Source organism: Microcebus murinus, chromosome 11 (assembly GCF_040939455.1).
Source record: "Microcebus murinus isolate Inina chromosome 11, M.murinus_Inina_mat1.0, whole genome shotgun sequence".
In the NCBI taxonomy this organism is placed as follows: Eukaryota; Metazoa; Chordata; class Mammalia; order Primates; family Cheirogaleidae; genus Microcebus; species Microcebus murinus.
Window position 1 is genome coordinate 24649681 of NC_134114.1, and position 18684 is coordinate 24668364.

General features: G+C 37.8%; 1 protein-coding gene across 2 annotated transcripts in view; it reads right to left on the reverse strand.

The window, feature by feature from the left end:
• Positions 1 to 9432: 9432 nt before the first annotated feature.
• ZFR (zinc finger RNA binding protein) overlaps positions 9433 to 18684 on the reverse strand; it is an 81942-nt gene continuing 72690 nt past the window's right edge. For both annotated transcript variants that reach the window (XR_002224921.2, XM_012738447.3), the window contains 3 exons: positions 13722 to 13833; positions 13505 to 13602; positions 9433 to 11030 (listed from right to left, as the gene is read on the reverse strand). Coding sequence is in view for 1 of the 2 variants with exons in the window: in XM_012738447.3 (XP_012593901.2) it covers positions 10851 to 11030; positions 13505 to 13602; positions 13722 to 13833 (390 nt within the window). In the remaining variant the exon portion in view is untranslated. The remainder of the gene's footprint in view (positions 11031 to 13504; positions 13603 to 13721; positions 13834 to 18684) is intronic.

Here is an 18684-nt window from a genome sequence, read left to right on the forward strand (position 1 = left end):
AATTGTTTTTAATCTTATACACTTGCCAATATGCTTCAGTAAATATATTAGAATTTATAAGTTTGTATACTTATCTAATTAAATTCTTTAGGATAAATTATTTGAAGTGCAGTTGCTGAGGCAAAGGCTTTCTACATATGTATGCATTAAAAAAAAAATAGATAATTCAAAGCCAGGCATAGTGGCTCAAGCCTGTAATCCTATCATTTTGGGAGGCTGAGGCAGGAGGATCACTTGAGCCCAGGAGTTTGAGGTTGCAGTGAGCTAGGATGACACCACTGTGCTCCAGCCTGGGTAACACAGCATGATGCTGTCTCAAAATAGAAAAGAAAATAAAAGAAAAAGATAATTCAGATATCAGCTCAGCTGGTGTTCCTTGCCTTTGCCATCTTGCTATTACTAGCTCAGACTTTAATATTTTCAATCTTTACAATTTTTGTCTATCTGAATGACAAAAAGTCTATTATATTAAAAAATCTATTGCACTTATCTGATTACTAGTAAGGCTAAAAATTTGTTTCATAGCTCTCAGCCATTTATATTTGAGAATATGAATCTTTTGAGAACTATATGTGTATGTACATTGCATTTACCTTCTTAAGTTTATTATAGTGTTATTTATTACCAAAGTATTTCATGTTTATGGTCAAATAATTTGAATTAGTTGGGAAAAAAAGTCATCCTGGATCTTATAACCCAGAGATAACTAATGTTAATAGTTTTAGGTTAGGATTTTTTTTTCTCTTTGTGCGCACAACTGCATATGTGGATGTATGCATTACAAAAGTGGAGTCTCACACACATAGTAGTTTTACATACATTATTTGCAAATATCTCAGCATGCCAATAAATACATAGCTGTATCATTATTTGTAATAATCCACTATATGGATGTCCCACAATTTTGTAACTCTTGATTATTTAGGTAGTAAATCTTTATGCTTGTGTCTCTTTTTTTTAGTGGTGTCAGATTCAAATGACTTCAACATTTTTAGTAATATCGACTCTTTGGTATATTATGTTAAAATGGCTTCCCGATTATTTTTTGTCTTTTAATTTTACTTATTTTAGGATACAGTAGTTTTACATTTTTAGTAGTAAAATTCATATTGTTGCAAAGGGTACACTGTTGAGGTCAAGGCAGGGTCACATTTTATTTCAGAACCCACTGAAAGTGTTTGCATCAGGTTCTGAATTATTTCTTTTTCTCTATAGAGACAGGGTCTTCCCCTGTCTCCTAGGTTAGAGTGCAGTGGCACAATCATAGCTCACCGTAACCTCAAACTCCTGGACTCAAGTGATACTCCTACCTCAGCCTCCTCAGTAGCTGGGACTACAGGCACATGCCACTACACCTGGCTAATTTTTTCTACTTTTTGTAGAGACAGGGTCCACTCTTGATCAGGCTGGTCTCGAACTCCTGAGCTCAAGTGATTCCCTAATATCTGCTTTCCAGGGTGCTAGGATTACAGGTGTGAGCCACTGCACTGGCTCATATATTGATTTTCAAATATGGCACCAACCTTGCATTCCCAAGTTAAACTCACTTGGTTGTGGTGTATGATTTGCATATATTGGAGGATTTGCTTTGATGAACTGAAGAATCCTTCTGTTATTCTTGTGCAATTTCATGAGGTGTGTTAGTCCAAGTTTTCTTGAAACTATTTTTTTTTTTTTTTTTTTTGAGACAGAGTCTCGCTTGTTGCCCAGGCTAGAGTGAGTGCCGTGGCGTCAGCCTAGCTCACAGCAACCTCAAACTCCTGGGCTCAAGCGATCCTCCTGCCTCAGCCTCCCGAGTAGCTGGGACTACAGGCATGCGCCACCATGCCCGGCTAGTTTTTTTTTTTTTTTTAATATATATATTAGTTGGCCAATTAATTTCTTTCTATTTATAGTAGAGACGGGGTCTCGCTCTTGCTCAGGCTGGTTTCGAACTCCTGACCTCGAGCAATCCGCCCGCCTCAGCCTCCCAGAGTGCTAGGATTACAGGCGTGAGCCACCGCGCCCGGCTTTTGAAACTATTTTTACTTGGTGTTAGTATCAAGGGTAATGTTGGCCTCATAAAATAACATGGGGCTGGGTCCCGGAATTCATAAATAACTCTTTTGGGTCGCTTACTCTAGCTCTTCCCTCTCCCCAGTCTGCTCAGTGTGTTCTTTTCCTGGAGCTTCTTTTTTTCATCCCTCTGGCCAGAGACCTCGGGCTTTAGTTAGCACACTTTGCTGCACACTTCTATGGCTGTACTCATGCCCAAGGATAAGCAGTAGAAGACTGAATGGAAGGAGAAATAAGGCAAATTGTTGGTTTGGTGACAACACTTCAGTTCTAGTCTTATCCAGTATGCCTGGATAAGTCCTCAAAAGTGTAATTATTGTATTTTATTTAGGTTTTAAAGCTATACTGAATGGGAATGACAGAGTGCTTACTTCATCTTACTGGAACTCACAAATTTGGTTTCAATTAATAATTTAGTTTTAGCTTCTCTTCCCCTTTACTATCTATACCAAGCCCTCTCCTTTCACCTCTTTTGATGTACACTAACAGTTCATAAAAGAAAAAATTCAAGAACTCATACAACTAAGAATTTTTCCATCTATAAAATCTTATGCCTATAGTCCCAGCTACTCAGGGTGGGTGTGTGGATTGGTGGGGATGAGGTGGGAGGATCATTTGAGCCCATAAGTTGGAAACTACAGGGCACTATGATTGTGCCTGTGAATAGCCACTGCATTTTTTTTTTTTTTTTTTTTTTTTTTGAGACAGAGTCTCGCTTTGTTGCCCAGGCTAGAGTGAGTGCCGTGGCGACAGCCTAGCTCACAGCAACCTCAAACTCCTGGGCTCGAGTGATCCTTCTGCCTCAGCCTCCCGGGTAGCTGGGACTACAGGCATGCGCCACCATGCCCGGCTAATTTTTTATATATATATCAGTTGGCCAATTAATTTCTTTCTATTTATAGTAGAGACGGGGTCTCGCTCTTGCTCAGGCTGGTTTTGAACTCCTGACCTTGAGCAATCCGCCCGCCTCGGCCTCCCAAGAGCTAGGATTACAGGCGTGAGCCACAGCGCCCGGCCTTTTTTTTTTTTTTTTTGAGACAGAGTCTTGCTTTGTTGCCCAGGCTAGAGTGAGTGCCGTGGCGTCAGCCTGGCTCACAGCAACCTCAATCTCCGGGGCTCAGCGATCCTACTGCCTCAGCCTCCCGAGTAGCTGAGACTACAGGCATGCGCCACCATGCCCGGCTAATTTTTTGTATATATATATTTTTAGTTGGTCAATTAATTTATTTCTATTTTTGGTAGAGACGGGGTCTCGCTCAGGCTGGTTTCGAACTCCTGACCTTGAGCAATCCGCCCGCCTCGGCCTCCCAAAGTGCTAGGATTACAGGCGTGAGCCACCACGCCCGGCCTGCCACTGCATTTTAACCTGGGCAACATAGCAAGACCCCATCTCTAAAAAAGCAACAAAAAGAAAATCTTATTTTCCTTTTAGCTCATCTTTGTTCTCTTCAACTCCCCAAAACTTTTCTACTATCTCTTTCTCTTAGTCTAAAGAGCAGACATGAAGACAAGCAGGCTGCTCCAATTTAACTATGAAATTTTCAGGAGATAAGTGGTTTTAGCCTCTCCTCTAAGGCAAGGATTCCTGAAGGCTGTAGCTTGCTTAAATTTCAGGCCTCCTTCCTGATATTTCTCTTGGAAAAAATCAATGAAGGAAGTACATCAAGTGTTTTTCTCTTTTTTTGTGACAGAGTCTCACTGTTGCCCAGGCTAGAGTGCTGTGGCGTCAGCTTAGCTCACAGCAACCTCAAACTCCTGGGCTCAAGCAATCCTCCTGCCTCAGCCTCCCAAGTGGCTGGGACTACAGGCATGCGCGACTATGCCTGGCCTACCAGTGTTCTTTTATATATATATATATATATTTTTTTTTTTTTTTTTTTTTTTTTTTTGAGACAGAGTCTCAGTTTGTTGCCCAGGCTAGAGTGCGTGCCCTGGCGTCAGCCTAGCTCACAGCAACCTCAATCTCCTGGACTCAAGCAATCCTCCTGCCTCAGCCTCCCAAGTAGCTGGGACTACAGGCATGTGCCACCATGCCTGGCTAATTTTTTTTGTATATATATATATATATATATATATATATATATATATATATATTAGTTGGCCAATGAATTTCTTTCTATTTATAGTAGAGACGGGGGTCTTGCTCTTGCTCAGGCTGGTTTCGAACTCCTAACCTTGAGCAATCCACCCGCCTCGGCCTACCAGGGTGCAAAGATTACAGGCGTGAGCCACAGCACCCGGCCATACAAGTGTTCTTAATGTAAGTTTATCTTACATTAAGTATAGGGACATTGAGTATCTTACTATATAGGAAAGACCTGACCACAGCATTGAAAAAATTTGGAACTGAGAATAACTAGAGATTGTGCACAAACTTAATAGATGTGGTTGCACATTCAAATTGGAAGAGTACATATGTAAAATGTCCAGGGTCTGAGATATAACAAAACCAAATGACCACAGGCTGGCAGAGAAATAGGAAATGTTGGAGGTGGTGGTAAACTATCCAGAATGGGCTTTGTCTAAAAATTATCTTTTAGAGGGATTGGCCCCTACTCTCAGTTTTAGCTAATTGTTATTATATTGAAACACAAGCCCTGTATTATCAGATCTTCCGATTTTTCAAAAGAAGCCAAACTGGGATTTTCACATCAAATCTTGGTTTAATACTTGCTCAGAGTTTCTTATTAACAGTGTTTTGGCCAAATATGACATAGCTATGTCATGGATACAACAGATAGGATATAATTTCTGATTTCTGGCTTAGAGAAAGGTTAAAATACAAAGCAAAGGAGATGGAATTCCCTCCTTTTTTCTATCCTTAACCATTGACCTTGAAGAGATACAGCTTTGTAGGTTCTTTAAAATGGAGAAAAGGCTGATGGGTAGGCTTCTGTGGTAGACCAAAATTAGAATGTTTAAAATCTATCTGTATGCCTTGTCTCAAGCATTAAAACTTTACAGATAAAGGGATGGCTAATACACTCCTATAGGAAGTACAGAGCAGGTTACAAATCTTAGGCTTTGAAGTCAACAGAATTCTCCCAAGTATGTAGCTTTCTGATGATCCACCCCAATTCAAGAGGAGACTGTATCATTCAAATGATCTTTTATTATAGCAACAGAAGTTACTTAACCTGAAACCCCAATTTATTCATATGTAATGAATAGTTATCATGCAGCAATGCCGAGGATGAAATAATATATGCTGTTTAACACAGTGATGCAGAATCACTTGAAGTCCTTTAAGTAGCAGTGACACACTCAGGTGATTTAGGATGACTAATTAGGGGATTGTAGACTAAACAGAGAGAGACAGGAGGCAGAAAAAAAAATCCAAACACTTAGGTTTGGATACAGACAGGATTTGTAAATAATTTTAACAAGGGAGAATCTAAAGCTTGGAAGAAAGATGAGATCACAAATAGCATGTATGTATACAGAAAATGCTTATGACAGAAGCATGGAAAAGTGTTACATAGAAGCAGAGAAGGAATGTTCAGAAAATTACAAGAAAAAGCAAAGCAGGCACTTCAGTACCATGAAGAGACAAGGGGAGTTAAGGTGTAGCAAAACCAGCACCCATTTTCACAAAACCTTATGTAGGCCCTTATTTTGGCTGCCATGAGATAATCATGAACGTTGAGGCAGTTGGCCATTTGAGTTCTATTCAAATGATCTTTACTAGAGACATGGATTTAATAGTATAATAGTATTTTAAATTTGGAAAAGATCACCTCATACCAAATGCCTGGCCTTCTAAACAAAATGTTTAAGAGGTGGTTATAATTTTGAATGCCAGCAGCAACTTCTTTGCAAGCAACTCCCATCCATTTTATTGCTGCAAGTAAAAAAATTTTAAAAGCTATTTCTTCAATTATTTTTTTCCTATAGCCATTTGTATCAGAAGTTATAATCCTTTCTCTCTCCCAAGTCATCTCTCGTTCCAACTACACGACACAATGTCAAACAAATTCACTATTTTGGTCACTCTCTTTTATCACTTTACACTTAAAGTTATCAAGGCTGGAGTGCAGTGCCTGTTCATAACTCATTGTAACCTTGAACTCCTGGGCTCAAGTGATCCTTCTGTCTCAGCCTCCTGAACAGCTGGGACTACAGACACATGACCATACATGGCTAATTTTCAAACTGTTTGTAGAGACAGGGTGTCACCAAGTTGGACAGGCTGGTCTTGAACTCCTGGGATCAAGGTGATCCTCCTGCCTCAGTCTCCCAAAATGCTGGGATTATGAATGTAAGTCATTGTGCCTGGCATCCTATAATGTTTTTTTAAAAAAATTGTTTCTCTATGTTTAATGATATGAAACCTCTAAGACTCCAAGATATGTTAAATGAAAAATAGCAAGGTGCAGAACAATGTACATAGCATGCTATCATTTGTGTAAAGAACAAAGGATACATACATTCATGCTAACATGTGCACAGATCATCTGTGGAAGGATAAAGGAACAGCTAACACTGCCTCTGGGAAGGAGAATAACAAAATTGGAACGCAAGGTGAGGTAGAATACCAAATATTTATTTTATGCTATATCTCACTTTATACCTTTTGACTTTTCTGGCATGTGTATGAGCCATCTATTCAAATAAATATCCAATAATGCCATCTTAAAATAAAGATTCTAAGGCTTATTCTGGCCTGCTTCTGTAAGAATCTTTGCAATCAGGACTTAGAAATCTTAATTTTTAAAATATTCCCCAAATGACTCTCATAAACAGTCACGTTTGAGACCACTGCTATAAGCATTATCTTTTATGACCCTACAATATTTGGCCATTATTGGGAAAAAAATATAAATGAAATAACTGTCAAATTCTTTATAAAAAATGGTGGGTCCATTAAAAGAACTGTTTATAACTTAAATTCATAACATATATTGACAACTTAATGTGATCATGCAAAACAAGATTTCCTTAAGCCTCTAATCCTAGCACTCTGGGAGGCCAAGGCAGGCTGATTGGTTGAGTTCAGGAGTTCGAGACCAGCCTGAGCAAGAGTGAGACCCTATCTTTACTAAAAAACAGAAATTGGCTGAACAACTACAAAAATATATATAGAGATATAAAATTAGCCAGGCATGGTGGTGCATACCTGTAGTCCCAGCTACTCGGGAGGCTGAGGCAGAAGGATTGCTTGAGCCCAAGAGTTTGAGGTTGCCGTGAGATAGGCTGACGCCATGGCTAGAGTGAGCAACAGAGTGAGACTCTGTCTCAAAAAAATAAACAAAACCCCAAGATTTCCACTTTTTGTCAATAAGCAGGATATCTTAACTGTTGACTTAAATAACTGTCAAGAAAATTAAAGAAAAATCAAATTTGGAATGTATTATATAAATTGGGGGAGGGTGAGAATCAATTTGTTTTACTTGGGTTATCATTAAATTATAACATAAGCATGCACTAGTAACACTGAAAGCCAGTCTGAGACACAAAGAATAACGGATAGGTAAATCAGTTGCCAAAACTGGTTTAAGAATGCATTAGCAGGGTTGTAACAGCAATGCTTCTTTTGACTAGAGAGTTTAAAGAACTGTCAAAGCAGAAGATAATATTCAATCCGAGTTATTCTTTCATACAAGATTGTTAATGTGGGTCTAGCCACAGCTAAGAAAGCAGCTATGTGAAAAACAAATACAGAAGTAACTTTCAGTAAAAGACTTAAGTAACCAGTTGTATTTCTGGATGAAGACATCCAGACACAATTTTTTTGTTGTTGTTGTACAGACAGGATTTCACTATGTTGCCCAAACTGGTCTTGAACTCCTGGTCTCAATTGATTCTCCCACTTCAGCCTCCCAAAGTACTAGAATTATAAGTGTGAGCTGCCATGTCTAGCCCCAAATGCAAAATTTTGAAATATGGGCTAAAAACATTTTCAGAACATAATTGGAAGGTGAAGGAGGCAGCTTGGCAAAGTGCTGACCACAAACTTTTGAAACTTGGGTCTCAATTTCAATATAAATAGTGACATCATAAATAAGATGTATCATCTTTAATGTTTTTTAGCCACTTTGGACTTCAGGTTCTTCATTTGGAAAATAAGAAAGTATAGCATTTTTACTCATTGTCATGATAGTTTTTCATGAGAAAACATGTAAAAAGACCTATAATGGGGGCTGGGCACGGTGGCTCACGCCTGTAATCCTAGCTCTCTGGGAGGCCGAGGCGGGCGGATTGCTGGAGGTCAGGAGTTCGAAACCAGCCTGAGCAAGAGTGAGACCCCGTCTCCACTATAAATAGAAAGAAATTAATTGGCCAACTAATATATACAAAAAATTAGCCGGGCATGGTGGCGAATGCCTGTAGTCCCAGCTACTTGGGAGGCTGAGGCAGGAGGATTGCTTGAGCCAGGAGTTTGAGGTTGCTGTGAGCTAGGCTGACGCCACGGCACTCACTCTAGCCTGGGCAACAAAGCGAGACTCTGTCTCAAAAAAAAAAAAAAAAAAAAAAAAGACCTATAATGGTGTCTGCAATCAGTGAATAATAAAGGTTGATTCCTTTTTATTTATTTTTTTTTTGAGACAGAGTCTCGCTTTGTTACCCAGGTTAGACTGAGTGCCGTGGCATCAGCCTAGCTCACAGCAACCTCAAACTCCTGGGCTCAAGCAATCCTGCTGCCTCAGCCTCCCAAGTAGGCATGAGCCACCATGTCCGGCTGATTTTTTCTATATATATTAGTTGGCCAATTAATTTCTTTCTATTTATAGTAGAGATGGGGTCTCGCTTTTGCTCAGGCTGGTTTCGAACTCCTGACCTCGAGCAATCCTCCCACCTCGGTCTCCCAGAGTGCTAGGATTATAGGCATGAGCCACCAAGCCCAGCCGATTCCTTCTCTTAAGAGAGCTGTGAGAAACAAAATTCTAAATTTTACTGGATGACAAAATATTCAAAGGAGAGTAAAATGAGATCCAGAAAGAGTAAATATGTATTAGAAAAAAAGAAAGAAAAAAAAATTGCTTGTCCAAGTTATATAGATAGTACAGGTTGAACAAAAATGCTTGGGGTCAGAAGTATTTTGGAATATTTGCATTAAATCAGTTGAGCATCCCTAATCTGAAAAGCTCCAATAAGCATTTCCTTTAAGTGTCATGTTGGTGCTCAAAAAGTTTTGGACTCAGAGGCATTTTGGATTTTGAGTTTAGGGATATTTAACCAGTATTTGAGAAAAGCCTGAGTCTTCTGTTCTATTTCGCTAGTGGTCTCCTATAGTTTCCTGGCCCTCTAAGATTTCTGGGCGAACACTCTGACCCTAGAAAGAAATTTAACCAATAAAGTACTGAATTATAAAATTTTCTAGAAATTATGTGCTCATGCCATAAACATTTGTCAGGAATAACAAAATATAGTACCCAATAAATTTGAATATGATTTTACTGAAGCCTTAAAGTCATTTCAAAGCAAAAGTAGGTTATGATGTCAAGTCTAACATACCATACATTTAAGTCATTACATGAATTTGTTTTTATTTGTGTATTTCACTGTAGTGCTGTGACAACAAAATGACATCTGCGTACCAGAGCATACATACATCAACAGCAAGATGTAACTTTTCATTACACCACTGCTAGAATATTTAGCTTTGTGTAGGAGACATAAGCATGTAAGATGGCCACACCAAATAATTTTCTGTTTTTTTCTTAGATAATTTTTTATCAGTAATACTTTACCAACCTCACTGTTAATAGAACTGTAAATTATCTGGGTGATGGGGGTATATGGGGGAGATCATTCAACTGTGTTATACTGTAATAGTTGCTAGCATAATCTCACACATACCAATAAGGAGCTGTCACTATAATTAAGGGCTAGTTACTGTTGTTAGTTGTACAATGATAAAGTTCTTTTGAAAATATTGGTTAGCCCACTTATATGTGAAAAATGCCCTTTCCACTTATACAGAAGAAAAAATATTCAGAAAGTTATTTTTGGCCTTGCTATGTCAAAAAGTCAACTGTACAAAGATCTACGTGTTAAACCTAAAATTATAATTTTAAAAGTCTATTAAAAACAAAAATGTCATGCATTTTTATTATCAATTATGCAGAGGCTTTAAAACTGTTGCAAGACCATATAGTATATATTAGCTTTTATACTGCTAATGCACAACTAACAGCAAACTTGATTAGATTAACAGAAATCTGTCTTAATTACACCTTTATATATCACACTAGAGAGACAAATGCCACAAGATCCGCAGAAACATTCGGTTCTGAGCATTCAAATGGCAGAATAACTTTTTGTGTTTAATCCTTCACATATAGAACTAAAGGAAAGATTCTGCAGTCTCACGTTACAAAAAAACGTACTGCTGTAAAATATTAAGGGGTAACACAAAGTAACTTACAACTAGTGTCAAAAGCAAACAAAACCTCTAAATAAAAATATCAAAATACACAGAGCAACTGAAGAACAAATCCTGCATTAAATACAGTAAAGATTTAATAAGACAATGCACTAGTTAATAAAAGACACAAAAATGGAGGGGTAGGGGGAGCTAAGGTAACCAGCAAATAAAACAAAAATAATGGGGGAAAAAAATCTGAACCACTGCTTTCCCCCCTAGATAGAGCACAATTTTTTTTTTGGTGTCTTTCCATTCATATAATACCTAACACTGTACATTAACTTTTTAATGTCATAGAAAAACCTGGTTCTTCCATTAAATTCTTTAAATTCTTGATAAATTTTTCAAAGTAGACATTATTATGAATGAAAAACAGCCAACAAACGGGCACCTGTTATTTTTAACACTGAAGATTTACAGAAACTTTTTAAAAGTTATCATAATCTTTCTTGTCTTTTTTCCCCTCAGCTTCAAATCCATCAACTCCATCGCTATCCCTTCTTCGTTTCCTGTTGTTGTGGATATTAAAACGTTGGCTCATTTGGGGTAATGGATCCATGCCTAGAACTTTGTGTATCTGGCGAAATGCAAGGAGTCTCAACGCAAACTGCAACAAAAGAGTCAGAATTTAGAGTTAATTAAAAAACCCCAAATAGTAATTATTACATTTACAGCCTCCATATAACAATATAAAAAACGCTTAATGAAAGAACAATGAATTAGTTTCACAACTGCAATAGTCCATATATTCTGATGTTTTTATTTTCAGGCTTTTCTAGGTGTATGCTATTTTGTTTTCTAAAATACAAAGTTAAAAAATATTTCTTTAAATACATTTAGCACTACATTAAAAAAAATTGTCCTGAAACATACGTCAAAAGAAAAAACGTCTGTGTCATTGAGTGAGTCCTTCTTTTGTTCATATTTACATATATTTCCACTTTTTCTTTGGATGCCCAAGTATACAGGGCTCAGGCACAGGGTGCACACCACCTTCCGAGCTTCACAAAGAGAACCAGTCTTCTTCAATTTGTTTTTCATTCAACCATTCATATGCTTGTTCACTTTAATAAATGTCTAATTAAGCACTTACTATGCTAGAGTATAAATGATGAGCAAAGTTTTTGCTTTCATGAAGCTTGACATTTAATGGAAACGAACATAAGAAAAATAAAAATAAATTAACTACAAATTATAAGACATGACATCAAGGAAAAAAGCAGGATGCTGAAAAACGGGAGCTACTTTTTTAAGATCTCACAGAAAAAAGACAATACTTGTTCTAATAGAGTGGTTGGTGATGACCCCTCTAGGCATGTGGTAAAGAGCATATAATTTAGGAACTGCAGTTATACTCATGTGGATGTACCAAACTTACTTCACTGATTTTCTATTGGTAAACAGTGGGTTGGTTCCAATATTTTCATTATTGTGCTACAAAGAATGACTGTCTAAAGATATTTCTATGCACTTAAGTTGTAAGTTTTGTAGAATGAATTTTTATGCAGTGGAACTGCTGAACAGATAAAATTGTTGGATACTGACAAATGGAATTCCAAAAACATCATTCTGATTAATCTATCCACAAATAATGTGTATGCAAGTTTGCTTCCCCATTCTGGATACTGTATATTAAAAAAAAAATCTCAGCTGGGTGTGGTGGCTCACACCTGTAACCCTAGTACTCTGGGAGGCCAAGGCAGGAGGACTGCTTGAACTCAGGACTTCCAGATCAGTCTAAGCAAGAGCAAGACCCTGTCTCTACTAAAAATAGAAAAATTAGCCAACACAGTAGCATGTGCCTGTAATATCAGCTTACTCAGGAGGCTCAGGCAGGAGGATCACTTGAGCCCAGTAGTTTGAGGTTGCAGTGAGCTTTGAGATGCCACTGCACTCTAGCTGAGGCAACACAGTGAGACTGTCTCAAAAACAAACAAACAAAAAGTGTGTGTGTGTATATATGTGTGTGTATATATATATACACACACACACACATATACACATACTCAAAAAAACCCCCAATTCCTTCTTAAGTACTAAATGAAGAAAGAAAAGACACTTAGAGCAACTATCTTCTTCTCTAGAAAATTAAACCACAGAAATAAAAACTTATCTAATACCTAAGAATTGGTTATTTTGTGAGTCTATAAAATATGTTCTACTTGTTCTATAATGTTATAATGTTTATTAACACTGTCTTTCCTCCAACACTTTCTGGTATAGAAACTTACTTTAATCCTGACATCTTCCAAATTATCCTTGCCAGAAGACACAACAAATCAAGATCTTAAATCCAACAATTCTCAACCACCTTAGAGTAGATTATTATTGTTCATAGCTAGTATGCTTTTTCCTACTCAGTACATTTCTAGAATCAAAAAAGGAAAGCTACAGCAATTTTAGACTGACTTTTCTTCTCATTCATTCATTAGGCTCACCTTTTTTCTTTTCCATAATTACTCTTCTAATAGAATTGATAACTGATAATGATGATACTTGCTAACATTTAAAATTCTTCCATATACCAGGTGCTAGTATAATTATACATATTAACTCAATTAACCTTCCCAACAATCCTGTTTGAGACAGACACTGTGTATATATGCATTTTACAGGTAAGACTGCAGAGCTGGTATTCAAACCCAGGGAATCTGACTTAGAGCCCCCACTGGACAGTGGGAGGGAGTTTATAACAATATAAACTATAAATTATAAATAAACTATAAATTATAACAAATAAACTATAAATTATAGTTTATAATTATAAAAAATAAACTATAAATTATAACAATAATGGCCATAAACAAAGCATATCACTTCTGTACAACCAGGGGACTTGAGTTTCTGTTGATCTTGATATATAACCTAATAACCAGACACTCGAAATACGGTATTTTTGTATTAGACACACTCACATAAATAATAAATTTTAAGATTCTATTAGTGAAATCTAGTAAAAGGTAAATTTTTAAATACTCTAAGGGCTTACTTACTAAAGAAGTAGAAGAATAAATGTTACGCAGTAACTTCATCTAAAAGGACAGTAGCTCAACGAAGCTTTGGACTTAGGAATACTAGTACCTGTGCACTGGATGTGATGTCTTCACGCTGCTGGTCAGTCATTGTTGCCAAGGTATCAAACGGATCCTTTTCACAAGGATCCAGAAGTCCAGGACTACCTATAGCAATCACAATAAGGAGACAAAAGCATTAGCATTATCTATTTATAAAAGAAGAGCTTTTATTCAGCCATCAAATAAACAAAGATTTACTGCATTAAAGAAAAGGTAAAACTTACCTTTAAGAATAATCCCCGAAGAAATGCATTCAAAAACTCTTCGCAGTGCATCCCCAGGGCTCTGAGGACTGGAAGCACTACTGATTGCTTTCTCTACTAATAGCTCCATAGCCTAAAAACATAAAAATATGTTTAACAGCTTACATGCCAAAGGAATTACTTATTTTCAAACACCACAATAAATTATGAAGTATCATTAAAAATTTTAAAGAAGGAAAAAGTTACATAGAACAAGTAATATATACTATAAAAACATTCAGGCCACATGAGGAGGCTCATGCCTATAATCCTATCACTCTAGGAGGCCAAGGCCAGAGGACTGTTTAAGCTCAGGAGTTGGTGACCAGCCTGATCAAGAGTGAGACCCTGTCTCTACTAAAAATAGAAAAATTGGCTACACCTGTAGGCCCAGCTACTAGGTAGGTTGAGGCAGCAGTTTGAGGTTGCGATGAGCTATGATGACATTCTAGCTGGGGTGACAGATGAGATGCTGTCTAAATAAATAAATAAATAAATACATTTTGAAAAGATTCTGCAATTTGTGCTTAATGAAGAAAAATACAAAAGAGTAACAAATATTTAATTATTGCTATCCTTTACTATTAAAATATGACAGGTCTTAAAATTCTTTAGATTAGGAGGCTTCTCATTGGAAAAAAATTGTTTAGATACTTTGGGCTCACATACATTTGTTTTCTGATACCTATAGACACGTGGTACCTGACCTTCTTGGCACCAGGGACTGGTTTCATGGAAGAGAATTTTTCCATGGATGGGGTGGGGTGTTCAGACAGTGATGCCAGCAATGGGGAGGAGAGTGGCTATAAAATGAAGCTTTGAAAGGAGCTTAGAAAGGAGGTTCACCACCTCCTTTCTAAATTTCACGGAAGACAATTTTTCCACAAGTGGAGGTTAGGGGTGGGGTGAGGTGAGGAGTGGGGGGAAGGGGCAGAAAGAGCTCTGTAGCCTGGTCCCTAACAGGCTGTGGCCCAGGGGTTGGTGACCATAGGTAGACTGATGATGCTAGGGAGTTACAGTGGAACAAGAGTCTACTTAAGTAAAAAACACTTTTGTCTTTTCTTTATAAATAATGAGTATTATCTAAATTTTCATTTGACATAACTAGACTTCTATTATACCTAAGGAAAATACAAATTATGCTTTCAGTGTAAATTATATTTGAGAGACTCAAAGTCTAATAAAAGACAAAAGTAGAAGTATAAATTTAGAAAGCAGCCAACCCATTATTTAAGGGTCTATTAGCAAAACTTGTTTTCATTTAGATTTTTAAAAACTGAAATATCATTCACATAAGATTCATCTTCTTAAAGTATACAATTCTGTGGATTACTTAGTATACTTCCAAAGTTGTTCATTTGTCACCATTATCTAATTCCAGAACATTCTCATTATCTCCAAAAGAAACCCCCACAGCCATTAGCAGTCATTCTTCACTCCTTTAATGGCTGGCAAACACCAAACCTCTTTCAATTTCTATAGATTTACCTATTCTGAACATTTTATATAAATGGAACCATACAAAACGTAGCTTTTGTGGCTTATTTCACTTAACGTTCTGTTTAAGGTTCATCTATGCCAGGCGTCCTCAAACTACAGCCCAAAGGGCCACATGTGGCCCACCAAGAACATTTATCTATCCCGCCAGGTGTTTTTGCTGCAGTTGCCTGTCCTGCTTAGCAACCGACTCGTCCTGGGCCCACAGGGCACATGTGTGGAATGTGCACTGCACTCTCCAACGGCCCTCCAATGGTTTGAGAGACAGTGAACTGGCCCCGTTTAAAAAGTTTGAGGAGGGCCGGGCGCTGTGGCTCACGCCTGTAATCCTAGCTCTTGGGAGGCCGAGGCGGGCGGATTGCTCAAGGTCAGGAGTTCGAAACCAGCCTGAGCAAGAGCGAGACCCCGTCTCTACTATAAATAGAAAGAAATTAATTGGCCAACTGATATATATATAAAAAAAATTAGCCGGGCATGGTGGCGCATGCCTGTAGTCCCAGCTACCCGGGAGGCTGAGGCAGAAGGATCACTCGAGCCCAGGAGTTTGAGGTTGCTGTGAGCTAGGCTGACGCCACGGCACTCACTCTAGCCTGGGCAACAAAGCGAGACTCTGTCTCAAAAAAAAAAAAAAAAAAAAAAAAAAAAAAAGTTTGAGGAGGCCAGGCACGGTGGCTCACACCTGTAATCCTAGCACTATGGGGGGCCGAGGCGGGTGGATCATTCAAGGTCAGTAGTTTGAAACCAGCCTGAGCAAGAGCGAGACCCCATCTCTACTAAAAATAGCAAGAAATTAATTGACCAACTAAAAATATATATACAAAAAATTAGCCGGGCATGGTGGCGCATGCCTGTAGTCCCAGCTACTTGGGAGGCTGAAGCAGAAGGACTGCCTGAACCTAGGTGTTTGAAGTTGCTAGGAGCTAGGCTGACACCATGGCACTCTAGTATGGGCAACAGAGTGAGACTCTGACTCAAAATAAATAAATACATAAATAAAAAATTAAAACAAAAAAGTTTGAGGACCTCTGATCTATGCTATAGCTTTTGCTTACATTTTAAATAAGACTACTATTAGCAATTCAAAGACGTCAAATAGTTTGGAACCACAATGAAATCCTTAAGATGACAACAGAACCTGAGAAGAGATTAGGGAGACTCCGCTTTTAGTTATACACTAAAAAGCCCATGGACTTAAGAGGTAAAAACTATGTTAATCTATTCACTCCAAGGCCATTTCTCAGTATTGCTTAAATAAGACTAATTCTAAAAAGTCTGGACATATGGATATTGTAGTCCCAAACAAAAGAGGATTACATTCAAGAGAGATGGGAATTTAAACTAACAGTGCACATAAATAGCTATGAAAAATGACAGGTGGCAGCATGAGAGATTGAAGAAACCCCTGAAAATAATGGATGCTAATAATGATAAATGCAATGAAAAAGATGAAGACAATTCAGTTTATTCAGCTGAAGAGTGCAAGAAGATGTTCAAGACATTATTTTAAGGAATAAGCTTCAGTCATCTAGAAAATTCTATGTATGTGTACAGAATCTCTCATATTTTAAGATGCCAAAAGACTGAGATCCTAGAGGATAATAAGGTCATTGTCATTTATTCTGAACTCCCCTGCACAGCACTAGTGGCCAGTATACAGTAAATACTCAGTAAATGTTTATGAAATGAAATAATTTGAGAATAACTCTGACAACTCAGTGATAAACAAAATCAAGGATGATAATTAGGCCAGGTGCAGTGGCTCACGCCTGTAATCCTAGCACTCTGGGAGACTGAGGCAGGCAGACTGCTCAAGGTCAGGAGTTCGAAACCAGCCTGAGCAAGAGCGAGACCCTGTCTCTACTATAAATAGAAAGAAATTAGCTAACTAATATATATAGAAAAAATTAGCCAGGCATGGTGGCGCATGCCTGTAGTCCCAGCTATTTGGGAGGCTGAGGCAGTAGGATTGTTTGAGCCCAGGAGTTTGAGGTTGCTGTGAGCTAGGCTGACACCAAGGCACTCACTCTAGCCTGAGCAATAAAGGAGACTCTGTCTCAAAAAAAAAAAAAAAAAGATAATATAATATTGATGCTGTGCTTAAAATACAAAATTGAAGTCATAAAATATACAACTTTCCATAAATGCCTTAATTTTTTACTGAGTATTTTTAGAGAATGTTATGAGAAAAGAAATAATCAGCTATAATTTAGGTTATACCAAGACATCAAAAACTCAATATATTCATTACTTAAACATACACAATCTAAAAGTCAACTATCTATCTGCCTTCTGAGATCTGCTGTGAAGCAAGCAATTAAAACATTAATTTCCTGGCCAAGCATGGTAGCTCACTTGGGTTTGAGACCAGCCCAAGCAAGAGCGAGACCCTATTTTGCAAGATGTCTACATTTAAGAGATCTCTGAAATATATGCATTCAGAAGTAAAAGGACAACATCAAAGATGAATAGAAATCATATTAGGGAAATGACACTTCAGGCTATAACATAAAGCATTTGATGGCTAGAGTTATTGAAGATAAAGGCTCTCCATATTAAATAATTCAGAATCAAGGATTATAATATTTGGGTTTTTTAAATTTAACTTTTATTAATAATTTTTTTTTTGTTTTAGAGACAGTCTTGATATGCTGCCCAGGCTGCAATGCAGTGGCTATTCATAGGTGCAAGCATTGTGTACTACAGCCTTGATCTCCTGGGCTGAAGCGATCCTCCCACCTCAGCCTCCCAAGTAGCTGGGACTACAGGTGCTCACCACTGTACCTTATAAAGTGTTTTTTTCCTTTTCATCTCCAGTTTTAATAAGAATAACTTATCAAAACTTTCCAGTTTTAATAATAACACTACCTTTAGTAGAGGCAGGTTCTTGTTGTTGCTCAGGCTGGTCTCAAACTCCTGGTCTCAAGTGATCCCCCCAACTTCGGCCTCTCAAAGTGCTAGGATTACAGACATGAGCCACCACGTCAGGTCTTGGATTTATATTCTTGATATTTCATATAAATGGAGTGATATGTGACCTTTTGTGTCTGGCTTCTTGCACTTAAAATAATGTTTTGGAGGTTCATTCAAACTGTGGCAGATCTCCCACATTCCACTCCCAACCGTATGAGGTCTATGTTGCCCAGGCTGGTCTCCTGGGCTCAAGAGATCCTTCCTGCCTCAGCCTCCTGAGTAGCTGAGATTATAGGTACGTAACTACTGTGCTCAGCTCAACGACAGATCTTTTTTTGTGAACTACTCCTCATCCTAATATACTGTTTAGAAATAAAAAGTTAAAAAATTACATACCTTTTGTAAGTTACTGCAGGTATACCATTCTAAGAGAGGTTTAGATACCACATAGCAATTCTGACATCAGATCAATCTTACAACTCAATTCTACCTATATTTTCTTTATTTCATCACCATGGATTCATGACAATAGAACTAA